Source organism: Cryptomeria japonica, chromosome 7 (genome assembly GCF_030272615.1).
Source record: "Cryptomeria japonica chromosome 7, Sugi_1.0, whole genome shotgun sequence".
In the NCBI taxonomy this organism is placed as follows: domain Eukaryota; kingdom Viridiplantae; phylum Streptophyta; class Pinopsida; order Cupressales; family Cupressaceae; genus Cryptomeria; species Cryptomeria japonica.
The window spans coordinates 298,481,073-298,493,617 of NC_081411.1; the positions used below are offsets into that span (position 1 = coordinate 298,481,073).

Consider the following 12,545-nt stretch of genomic DNA (forward strand, 5'->3'; position numbering starts at 1 on the left):
AGGACAGTGGTTCCCGCGCCCCCGTCCCGAACATTTTCAGTCAGATTTTAACTCCGGGTACGTATTTGCATTCTTGTCTTATCCTTGTATTTATAGCTTTCCATTATTCAAGTTCAATTCTGCAATCTTGTTAGTAGTTCATACTTGCACTTTGGGGTTAGGAATTGAACTTGCATCATTCTATCTATCATTTGCAACAAAGGAATAGAAATCCTAATAGGTAGCCCGTGGCTCTCTCTTCCACAAAAAGAAGTAGCCAATTGTGTGATACCTCTAGGCTCTTTCGTATTCCACAAATGTGTGATTGAAGGTGAGATTAGGGCATGTTTGCTTAGTGTCACTTTTTCTCCCACACATTTTGGTGAACCCGACGTGAACTCCAATCTTCTCTAATTCTGATTTATGTTTTCAAATTTGAGTGTTTATGCTTCAAATTTGTATTTACAAGTCTTAACTTCTTGCAAGATTCAAAAATTTAGAGGAAATTTTTGCTAAAACCCTAATTTTTCAATTCAAAGTTGAACTTGTGGATAGCTTAATTGGGATCAATAATTTCAAATATGATTTAGGAACTCATTTGAATCATAAATTTCATTTTCTAAATCTACATTCTAAGTGCTTGCATTGGTTAAAATTAAACATTTCCTTCTATTTTGCATGTGTTATCATTTGAAAGAGGAAAATTGTTGTCATGATGCATTCATTTCAGAGATGTGATAATGGGTTAGCTTCCCTTGTTTCAATTTTTCCTTCTCCTAAAGAACTTCCCCCTATCTATAACAACATTTTAGTACCTAAAAGAGTTGCTATCAATCCCTTTGAGACTCTCCCATGCTCTAAGGATGAAGACTTTAAGAGTGATCTTGACAACTCTCCTAAAATGTGCCCTTCCTATTTAGCTATCCTAGAGGAAGAGAATGATATCATAAACACCTTTATTAATGTTACTTTACCTTCCCTACATGATGCCTCTTTAAGTGAAAAGGTATTGATGGACATTGATTTATTTTCTCCTAAAGTTGGTCCTTCCAATGGGGGCATGTTAGTGCAACAAGAGGTTATGAACACTTCTTTCAAAGATCTCCTTCCTAAGCATGAATCTTTGGAGAAATGTGTTCATGTTCCTCCTAAAAAACACCCCCTTCATGAGGATCCTTTTGTGCAAGAAGATGACATTATCCCTACATTTCCTAGTGATGGCATTTCCTTTTCCAACAAAATTCCCACTAGAGATGATGAATTAATGATAAATGCTTACCCTTCTCCTAAAGTTTGTCTTACCCATAAGCATCCCTTAGAGAAAAAAGATGAAATAATAAGTAATTTCCTTAATTCTCTCTCCCCTAAAGATCATATTGAACATATTTTGAGGAAAGAGGATGAGTTTAACACATCTATTGATGCTCTCCCTTCTAAGGATGAGGAATTAATAAACAATGTTATCTCCTCTCCCGAAATTGACAATACTTCAAACATTCCTTTCAACAACTTCACTATTTGGGATGAACCATTAGAAGAAGGTGTAGATTATTCTCTCTCCCTTGATAGTTTCTCACCTTCCTTGAATATCAATTATTCTCCCTCTAAAAATAAAGCATCTCCCTCTCCTCAACTTGGTTCTACTCATAAGGAAACCCTAGTTCAAAGCAAGATGGTTAACATCTCTTTCAAAGATCTCCCTCTCAAAAGTGAGACTTTAGAGAGTAATGTTGATCCTTCTCCTAGAGAGTTTATTCCCCATGTAGATCATTTGATGATAGAGGATGATATGACCTTTCCTCTTCCTACTAGAACATCAATGCCTACCCCTTGTCTCTCTCCTAAAATTGATTTAATCCGTGATGAGATTTTGGTGCAAGAGAAGACCATCAACAATTCTTCCAACACTTTTGTTCATTCTCCTAAACCATCCTCAATCAATTTGATACATGTGAATGAGACACCTAACAAACCTCTCTTCACTGTCCAAGGTGCTTGTCCTTCTCAAAATTCTCAACCTTTAAATAAGCCTATCTTAGTGGTTCAAGGTGGTTATACTAATGATTCTTTTTGCACTCCTAAGAAACCTATTATTACTGTGCAAGGAGGTTATTCTTCTAAGAGCCCTTATGAGTATGCTAAACAACTGACTAGAGAGAGTTATCATGCGGTTGCTCATACCTATAACACAAGAAACAATAGGCAACCTAATCCTCCTCCAGTTATCCCAACTTCACTTCCTCCTTCTCAACCTATTCTTCCGCAAGCTCCACGTATTTCACAAGTTCTTGGTAAGGAATATGATCTCATAGAACAACTTAAAGCTACCCCTACTAAGATATCCCTTTGGGATTTGATCCAAACTTCTTCTGCTCATCATGGAATGTTACAAGATGCCTTGAAAGATTTGAATGTTCCTCCACCTAATACATCTAGTAATATAGTATCTTTGGTTAACTCTGTGATGAATCCTAAAGCTCAAATTGTGTTCACACAAGATGAGTTGCCTACTAGTGAAATTCAACAACAATATGATCCCTTGATGATTGTGGTTATCATAAATGACACGGCTATAAGACGAACACTAGTAGATAATGGCTCTGGCCTTAATGTATGTAGCATTAATCTATTGCATAAAATGAATGTGGATACATCCCTTATTGAGCCTGACTCTCGTCCCATTCGAGGCTTTGATAATGTGGCTAAGTCTTCATTAGGTATTATCACCTTACCCATCACAGTGGGACCTGTTACTTTTCCTACTCCTATCCATGTTATGTCGGGAAATCTAACATACAACTTGTTATTAGGGAGACCTTGGATTCACAGTATGCAAGCTGTCCCCTCTACATTGCATAGACAAGTCAAATTCATTTATAACAATAAGACATATACCTTGATAGGTGACACTAATCTTCAAGCTTGTTTGCAAACATCTAAGCCTTCCTCTTCTAGTAATGACTCTTTGAACAAGATACCTATGGATGAATCATCACCCTCTAATAATCAAAATTCTTTGGATGAGTCTGAAGCTCCTGAAGAAGATCCTTCTCAACTTGAATCTACACATGAAAAGGCTTTTGATCCTGAGAAGGTTCTCGCAGAAGACGATTGGGGATCTCTTGATTTTAATCCCACCTTTGTAGGTGAGTATAGGGTTCCTCCTAGAGATCTTAAAGGTAAAAAGAAGGAAGAAACTAAAAATCAATCAGTCTTACTTGAACCTATGAGCAATAATTTTGTGGACGCTTCTCAAACTTCTTCTCCTCACACCTTTAATTCTGAAGAATTTGATTCTTTGTCTTGTGAAAAACCACCTTCTCTTCCTGAAATGGCTGATCGTTATGGTCGTGGTTTTCGCATTTTTGCTAAGCATGGGTATCATGGAAATGGTTGTGGCGCTCATGAACAAGGGATGAAGGTTCCTCTAGAGACTAATTTTCACAATTATGCCTTTGGACTTGGCTACAATCCCTGCAAACGCACTAAAGCATCTAAAAGACCATCTTTCAATGTGAATGCTATATTTAGTAGTGATGATGATCTCACTTCAACTAAATCATCTTCTACTTCTATCATCTCTCATTCCCCTCATAAGGAAATCTTGGCGATGAACAAATCTCTTTATGATTCCCCTCAAATTTCTAAATCCACTTATGAATCTTTATTTCCTATTCATCATAAAGTCCTTTCCTCTAGGGATAAGGCTCTAATAAATTACACTCATTCCTCTTCTAAGATTTCATCTGACTTTTCTTCTTCAATTTTTATCATTTTATACATGTTTTTGATCTCACTTATAGCTGAGCATTTAGCATGTCATATTCAAATACCTCATTCAATCTATCATGTCTTTAAATAACATTAATGGCTATTATGTTGCTCATCATTATGTGACATTGGTAGCTCATTTACTGGGGGCTCATTGTCATTCATGATGGTACAATTTCAAGTGCAATCATATTTTTTGAAGCAACATAATAGCCTAATTTTCTTGTTCCTATGGGAACAAGAGTGATTTCATACATCTCTTCTTTTGCTTATGTCCAAATCTCTCCCTAGAAGATTGTGTAAGTCCTTCTCATTGAGGCAATGATCTTTCCTTATTTTGATCTAAGGATCCACTTTTTCCTATTTTGTGGATGGTGTGAACTTTATTACTTGATGTTATTCCATGTATGCATTTGTTGTTGTTTGTTCAAGGATTCTCTCTTACAAGAGGTGTAATTCCTTGACTACAACCTCTTTTGCACTTGGTAAAATACATCCATAATGAATTCACTCTCCCAATTGGGTTAAAAGGAGCGTCATCCTTCATTAAGAATCACTTTCACCTCGCAAAAGAAGGAAGTATTGCATTCTTATTCTCTTCTTTGTCTTATTCTAGAAGATGTTATATTTGTCTAAGACAATTTCTCTCAGGGATAAGTGTCTTTTGTACAAATATCTCTTCTCCTCTAAGGATCTCCTTTACACATACTACAAGATATCCCTTTTCAACTATCTTATCCTTGCTTAAGGAGTGCAGAACTCTCTTGCTTGGATCTATGACATTGTTGCATTTTTGGGGTATCTTCTTGTGTGATGAAGGTAGGTATCCTTGTTCTACTTTTCTTATGACATAAACATTACACTTTTTGAGCAATGGGTCATTCTCGGAACCAGAGCACAGACTCTTAGAGCGAGATGTCACGCTTTTGTATTATACATATACAGGTTGTAGCATACTCGAGCATAGACTCCTATGAGATGTTTTTAACCTCACTTACACACACATGCACGAGGTTGAGTGGAACTAGCGGCATAAGGCTAGACTTTCTCACTCTCCTCCCTTACATGGATCACCTAGACAGACTCTAGGGGCTAGTTTTCCATGTCCTTTTTCACATGGATCACCTAGACAAGATCTAGGGGTGAGCAGTCCGTGTTTTTCTCTCTCACTGTTCTTCTCATGGATCACCAATGTGTGTATTCATGCTTTTTTTCCTTTCTTTTCTTCTCTTTGCATTTTGTTTCCATTTACATCCTTCATCTTGTGTTAGAGAACTCTCAAATCCTCACACTCTTTGTTGTGTTGGAATTGAGATTTAGTCCTCTTTCTTACCAAATGATTCTCCATTAGTTTTTGATCTCATATCAAATCTTCTTGTGAGCATTTGTCATCAATATTCTTTAACAATTCGAAGTGGTAAACATGATACCCTGTTTCAACTCACTAAAATTAGCAAGCCGAAACAAGGGGGGGCATATAGCTACCCTCGAATTTTCATCACCTTCCTTAGTAAGCATTAGGTGATTTTGTGATCTAACATGTGGTTTTGTAGGGTGCGGTTCCTAACTGTGTACTGCAGATGCCGCTGGGGGCTTCATTCGACAGACTTATGGATATATCCTTTTTCAAATAATGTTTACTTTTATGTACTTTAGCTTGCATATGCACGTAGTGTTCATATGACCGCTAAAGTGGGGGCTAAATGTAGCGTCGTAAATTGTACGCACTTGCTAGGGTGGTACAATTTCACACCTAGTTTAGCACCCGCCTTGGCACATTTTGCATTTTGCATTACATTTCCCCTTTAGCACTTAATTAATCAAATTAATTAGGTCTAAGGTTCTATTTTATCATCTCCTACATCATAAAGTTGGGCCCCTTTCATTAAAGTGTGCCCTTTTCATTTTATTCTTCCAATACATCATTTAATCAAAAACCCTAATTAGGTCCTATTTTGAACTTGGGGGCTTGATTTCGGGGGTCAAAACATCTCGAAATCGCCTGTAACTTCGGGATTCTCTCTAAAATCATCATATCCGACGGCCCTGAAAATTCGGTGAAAAGTTGTCGGGACCGTGGCGCCCGTGCACATGGTCCCGGACATTTTTCCCGAAATTTTGGGAGCACGATCCAATCATAAAATAAAGCTTAACCCCAAGAAATTGGCGGGATATTCAATCTCTAGGTCGACCAAAAGATGAAATTACGACCTAGGGTTTCATACATAAGAGCTCTCTTTCTTCATTTGAAAGGATCCGATTTTTGTTTTCAGCAACTTCATATGCAGCGAAAGAGCAGATCTTTGAAGACTTCAACAAAAATTCAACATTCATCCATCAAGCATTCATCAATTTCATTCATCCACTTAGGGCTTTGAAGACATTGAAGAACAATAGGAGATTACCGACTGAAGATTGGCTTGTACTCCTCCCTTGAGGGTTGGGTATGATTTCATGTTGTTTTCATGTCTTTGCATAAGCTTCAATATATCCTTTATTCATGCTTTAGATCACTTTGCATCTTGATTTAGAGCATTTACATTATCATTTACAAGCAATTAGGGTTTACTTTCTAGGTTGCTCTAGTTTGCTTTCTTGCATTTAAGGACCTTGCACACACACTAGGTCTGCACACACAATACATTTTACAATACAACTTGGCTATTCGTGGAGGTGAAAATCACCGAAGCGGGGGTTTGACTAAGGCAAAACCCTATATAGCCGCCCAAACACCTTTTCAGATATAAGTGCAGGTTTCGGGACTCGGACGACGCCGCAGGTTGCAGATCCGGGAGAACTAGACTGAGACAGACCTTCATACCAAATTTTAGAGCAAAAGACCAGGACAGGGGCGTGGGGTGCCCTGGTCCTGCCAGGACAGGGGCGCTGGGCGCCCTGGTCCTCCTGACAGACAGCATTTTCAGCATTTTTGACAGCTTTTTCCAGGTTGCAAAACAGCAGTTTCCGGAGCAGTTTCAGGGGCAGAATCAGGACAGTGGCGCCCGCGCCCCCGTCCCGAACATTTTCAGTCAGATTTTAACTCCGGGTACGTATTTGCATTCTTGTCTTATCCTTGTATTTACAGCTTTCCATTATTCAAGTTCAATTCTGCAATCTTGTTAGTAGTTCATACTTGCACTTTGGGGTTAGGAATTGAACTTGCATCATTCTATCTATCATTTGCAACAAAGGAATAGAAATCCTAATAGGTAGCCCGTGGCTCTCTCTTCCACAAAAAGAAGTAGCCAATTGTGTGATACCTCTAGGCTCTTTCGTATTCCACAAATGTGTGATTGAAGGTGAGATTAGGGCATGTTTGCTTAGTGTCACTTTTTCTCCCACACAATTTTCAATCTCTTTCTCACTCTCTTTATATGTCTCTTATCCTCTCCCTCTCCCTCTCTATATCTATATATATATCATCTCCCTTCATCCTTATCTTTGGCTCTTTCTATCTATGCCTTTATTTCTCTATTTCTCCCTCTTTCTATATCTATATCTCCCCTCCTCCCCACCCCTCTATCTGTATCTCCCTCTCCCTATCCCTCTCTATCATTTTATAAGAGCCTCTACAAAATACAAGAAAAGAGCATGTTTTGTGGCTCATAAAACATGCTCATATTTTATGGCTCACCAAACTCACTCATGTTTTATAAAGAACAATGTGTGCTCACATTTTATATGGCATGTAAAAAGCGCTCACGTTATGGCTTGGTGGCTTGGTATTTACCATGCTATAATGTGGTCATGTTATTTGATTTTGAACATAATGCAAGTGCATTATGTAGAAATTTGACCATTTGGCCACTTTTTTATTCACCATTTCCATGTGCATGCCCTATTTGTTCCGTATATGAAAACGATCAGTTGTATTTAAGAATACTTCTCACGAGACATGTTAAAGTGGCGGGTTGCATGATAAGTCGCAACTCCAAACCTTAATTGTAGATAGATAAGAGTCCATATCACATTTATACAAAAAAATGACACTCATACAAAATTTCATGTAATTGTTACATAATCACAAAATTAGACCAAGTACTACTGACCTCTCTCCCCTATTAAAAAGAATTAAATAAATTTTAAACAAAAAATCAAAAGTGAGTACCTTTATTTTGGAAAGGTAAGGTTACTCATGCTAAATATTATTTATGATGTACAACATGTGGATTTTTGTATGAGAATGAAATCTACTCCCAAATTCGTCCTCTCCACATGAACAATTGAGACAGACTAAAACTATCCTTCTTAATGTGGTGAGCTGCATGATAAGTCACAACACCAAACCTTAATTTTCAATAGATAAAAATCCATATCATATTTGTACAAAAAATAATGGTCATACAAAATTTCATCCAACTGTTACATAATAAGTCACAACTCCAAACCTTAATTTAGATAGATAAGAATCCATATCAAATTTATACAAAAAAATTAAAAAAATAACAACCATAATGACAATAGACCAGCCACTACAGACCTCTCCCCTATTTTAAACCAACAATCTAAGGTGAGTACCTTGACACTCGAAAGGTTAGGTTACTCATGGTAAATATCATTTATGCTGTACATGTTGTGAATTTTGTATGAGGATCAAATGTGCTCTCAAATTCGTCCTCTCCACATGAATAGTAGAGACAAAATTAAACTATCCTTGTTTGCCCGTTGTCTGGTGTATTTGGGCGAGCGCGTCGAAAAAATTGGATTGTTCTTCATTGGCCTATAATTTTGAAGTGCATACATTTCAAAACAGAGGTGAATATGTAGGGAGTTTGTGCGAGAATAAGTAGCCAAATTGGCTGCTTGGAAGTGAGCTTTCGGATTCAAATCAAAGCAGTGAAAAAATTTCATGTGAGAAGCTCGGATTTTATTAATGAAGTATCTGCCATAAATGAAGAAACTTCTCACAGAAAAATCTATAGAAACAACCGCGCTGTGTAGAAGACATCCAACAACTATGATGAGTTTTTCCATGAGTTTAAGGGATATGCCAACATGGGTGCAGAAGCCCTCCTGTTTCATGATTCTTCATATTACTTATTTCATAGTTTTGGGATTCATGGGTACTTTTGCTCTGTGGATGTGTCCTCAGAAACATTCTGAGCATATGAGCTTCATAGATGCTCTGTATTGCTCTACCTCTGCTGTAACTTTGACAGGTCTTCTTAGCATAAGAATACAAGGGATGCATAAGTTTCAGCAGATTGTACTTTTGTTGCTGACAGTACTTGGTAGTCAGGTTTTTACTTCTCTGTTTCCTCTGTATGCAAGAAGATTGGCTTACAGGAGGATACTTACAAATCAGGCTATGGCCATTCTGTCCAAGGTGCAAGAAAAACTGATTTCAGATGAATCAGAGGCTGAAGGAGATGCTGAGAATGTGAAATTGATTTTAAATGAATCAGGAGACAGCGTGGCTAATGCTCATCACAGTAATATTGAAGTTAAACTGGAAATTAATGGGGTCAGTGCTGGTGTTGGCAAGAATGAATTGGGTCAGCTATTGAAGCATCTGCTGAGAGATGTAATGGGGAAATCTTCAGAAATGATAAAAACTGTTTGGAAGAAAAGCATCTGGCGTGAAGATTTCATGAGTGTTTTATCAAAAAGGATTTTGCAGTGCTGTAAGACTGAAGATCTATCTAATGAAATTGAGATTTATATGTGGAAGTCTATGTATATGGAGTACAAGGCCTTGACTTATCTATACAGGATTGTGGTGGCATACTTCTTGCTGGTGCAGTTGGGTGCATTTGTGCTTATTCAGATATATCTGTTTGCCTCTCCCACGGCTAGCAAAATATTAGAAAAAAATGGTGTGAATAAAACATTTTTCTCTGTCTATAATGCTGTAACTTCATTTGGAAACGCTGGACTCACTCTTCTAGACAGCAGCATGATTCCCTTCAGAAACCAAGCTTTCATTCTACTTTTCCTGAGCTTTATAGTACTTGTTGGGAATACCATGTTTGGTCCATGTATATGGGTAATCATATCTGTGCTGCAGAGATTTGGTAAGGGAAGCAGGAAGAAGGTCTATACTCATCTTCTCACAAATCCTCGCAATTGCTATACCCATTTGTTTCCCAAGAACCAGACGCTGTGGCTCATTATCACTGTCATGGCCATTAACACTCTTCAGACCTTTTTCTTCTGTGTTTTGGATTGGAATTCAAACTCTGTTAATGGTCTGAATTCTGCAGAGAAAATTGTGGATGCTTTGTTCCAGTCTGTGGCCACACGCAACGCTGGAAACAATGTTGTCAATCTTGTAGACCTTTCTCCCCCTACGCTGGTGTTGATGTTGGGCATGATGTAAGTTTCATAACTTAGATTCTCATTCATGGGCTCTTTGATAATAAATTATTTTGACCATGTTTGATAACCAGGAAAATAAGTATGATTTATATATTCATGTGGATTACCAACTGAATTGACCAGATGCACTTTCAAAATCAGAAGTATTGGAAAAACCAAATAGATATAAGTCATCTTATTGCAGGGGATGGTAAATGACAGAGCTGAGATAAATGAAGCCTTTCAGGGCTGACTGTCATGTAAGGGTTTAGAATATAGATGGGTTGTTAAATTGGGTGGCTATAAGAATTGGATGTGAATTGGAGTGTGGGATTGGAATTCATTTAAAGCTTCCAAACTATCTTTTTATGAACCTGCTGGCCCTATAAAATGACAAGTACTTCTAGTTTTGATTGATTTTCACTTTTCAAACCCTCTCTGTTACAGCCCTGGTTTTGATTGAATTCCACTTTGCAAGCCCTCTCTATTACAGATTTATCTCACCAAGGTGGAAATCTGGTTATTTAAGATTCACCAGATCAACTTGTTCATAAAAAAATTATCAAATTAGATGATGTACCAGATTGAAGATATCAGACTTCTTCAATCCCATTTGTGGTGAATCGTTGACAGTCCAACATTCCTTTTAATCTTCTACACCATAAATTCACAATCATTCTCTATCATTACGCTGGTAGTCCTTTCAATATAGATGATTCCAGTTGCAGACATTTGTCTTACTGATAAACAGAAACAAGGTAGAGTAAACTTCAGCACTCTCTCCAAAAGTATTTTCACAATTTCAGTATTATGCCAAAAAAAAAAAAATTATGTGGTAATGAATTATAATTCTTGAATTTATCGTTTCACTTCTGAGAGTTGATATTGTAGACTCTGTCACTTTAGGTTTAGATGAAGATACTAATTTAAAAGTTCATTGCTATCTTCTATTCATCAAGTTTTCGATCATATTTTATGATCTATCGTTAGGATATTAGATAACATAAAGAAATCACATAGTACATAGTAATTCAAAATATTGATGTAAAATTACACAATCAATTTTAAAAACAGAAACATATATTATAAAATAAGACATTTGTCTGGCCAAAAACAGGACACTTTGAACTACAGCACCATCTGCAAAACTATTTTCACAATTTCAATAATTATTCAAATCTTTCACTATTAGTGATCAAGGGTCAACCTTTATGGACCCATATTTTGTGTGTACTGAGAATAAAGACGAGGTCACCTATTTCTTGCTAATGCAATCAATCTCTCTGAGATTAACTGTACTCAAATTTAGAATAAAAATTTTGATATCTGGTATGCCTGGCAGGTATATTTCAATTTACCCAGTCTATCTAACACGTCAGAAGACGCGGGCTCCTAAGATGCTAGCAGGCGAAGCATCAGAAGAAACCTACAGTGAACATTATGACAGTAAAATTTCTGTTCAGTCGCGGAAACTTCTGGCTCGAGATTCAGCCCGTATCTTCATCATCGTCTTCCTCATGTGCATCCTCGAGAGCCAAAACATCAGCCACGACCCTCGCAATTATTCACTATTCAACATCATTTTCGAGGTCATCAGGTAAACTAATTTATCCAGTCGGGAAAAAAAAGTTCATAAAAGTTCCCTGAATTTGTTTTACAAGACTAATAATGTTATCAATTCAACATTTGTTGCTGCTTTTTTCAGTGGATTTGGTAATGTGGGATTGTCAGTGGGCTACAGCTGCGCCTTAAAAACTGGGAACAATCGCTCTTCCTGTCAAGAGGTTCCATACAGTTTTTCAGGAAAATGGAGCAGAGGAGGAAAAATCCTGCTTGTGTTGACCATGTTTCTGGGCAGACACAGAGGCCTTCCTGACAGCCTTGACTCTGCTCTCTTGCTTCCCCCTAGAATAGCCCAAGAACAGAAGCTCGCAACCACACAATCTATGGCCCAAGTGAATTTGAATTCATCTACTTCGTGGCCGAGGAGGTCTAGAGATCGATCTCGGCGCACTTCGTTTACAGATGATCAGGGACTGCAACTACCTGCACAACCACCAAATGGGCAAGACCAATCTTCTGGATAACTACGTAAAGCCCCTATAAAATCACCTCAAATTGAGGCAATGGTTGTTTGTGAGTCTCGTTAAGGCACAGATGTTCTAGTGACCAATCTGGTGTGGCCAAGTGGGAATTTCTTTCTTTAAATAAGAACAGTTATGATAAAGTAATTGTTTTTTTAGATAGATGTATTTAAGTAATTTTAATAAATAATTAGTTATGTTTTGTTAAAATATTGAGTTTTTTAAATTATTTTATTTTAAGAGTTATTTGAAAATATTAAGTCAAAACAATACATGTTATTAAGATAATATTATAGTATTGGGGAAGCCTAATTAATCAATCACTTAATATATTATATAAATGATTTATCTACACTATGAATGGTTTTAAAAAAGAACAAATTTGTAGGAATGATAGATTTTTTAGGTGTTTTT

At 37.1% G+C, this 12,545-nt stretch overlaps 1 protein-coding gene across 1 annotated transcript; it reads left to right on the forward strand.

Annotated features, from left to right (window-relative positions):
- Nucleotides 1-8,324: 8,324 nt before the first annotated feature.
- On the forward strand, nt 8,325-12,321 carry LOC131076393 (cation transporter HKT1;1-like). Its single transcript, XM_058013540.2, has 3 exons — nt 8,325-10,065; nt 11,390-11,644; nt 11,753-12,321. Exons 1-3 carry the CDS (start codon nt 8,642-8,644, stop codon nt 12,132-12,134), a joined length of 2,061 nt encoding a protein of 686 aa, XP_057869523.2. The 5' UTR covers nt 8,325-8,641; the 3' UTR covers nt 12,135-12,321.
- The last annotated feature ends 224 nt before the right edge of the window (nt 12,322-12,545 follow it).

What these genes read in the sequence shown, in the direction of transcription:
- LOC131076393 (XM_058013540.2), top strand. Translation starts at nt 8,642, where the DNA reads ATGAAGAAACTTCTCACAGAAAAATCTATAGAAACAACCGCGCTGTGT. An exon ending in GTGTTGATGTTGGGCATGAT is followed by an intron (nt 10,066 to 11,389) that starts GTAAGTTTCATA and finishes TATGCCTGGCAG; the next exon opens with GTATATTTCAATTTACCCAG. An exon ending in ATCATTTTCGAGGTCATCAG is followed by an intron (nt 11,645 to 11,752) that starts GTAAACTAATTT and finishes TGCTTTTTTCAG; the next exon opens with TGGATTTGGTAATGTGGGAT.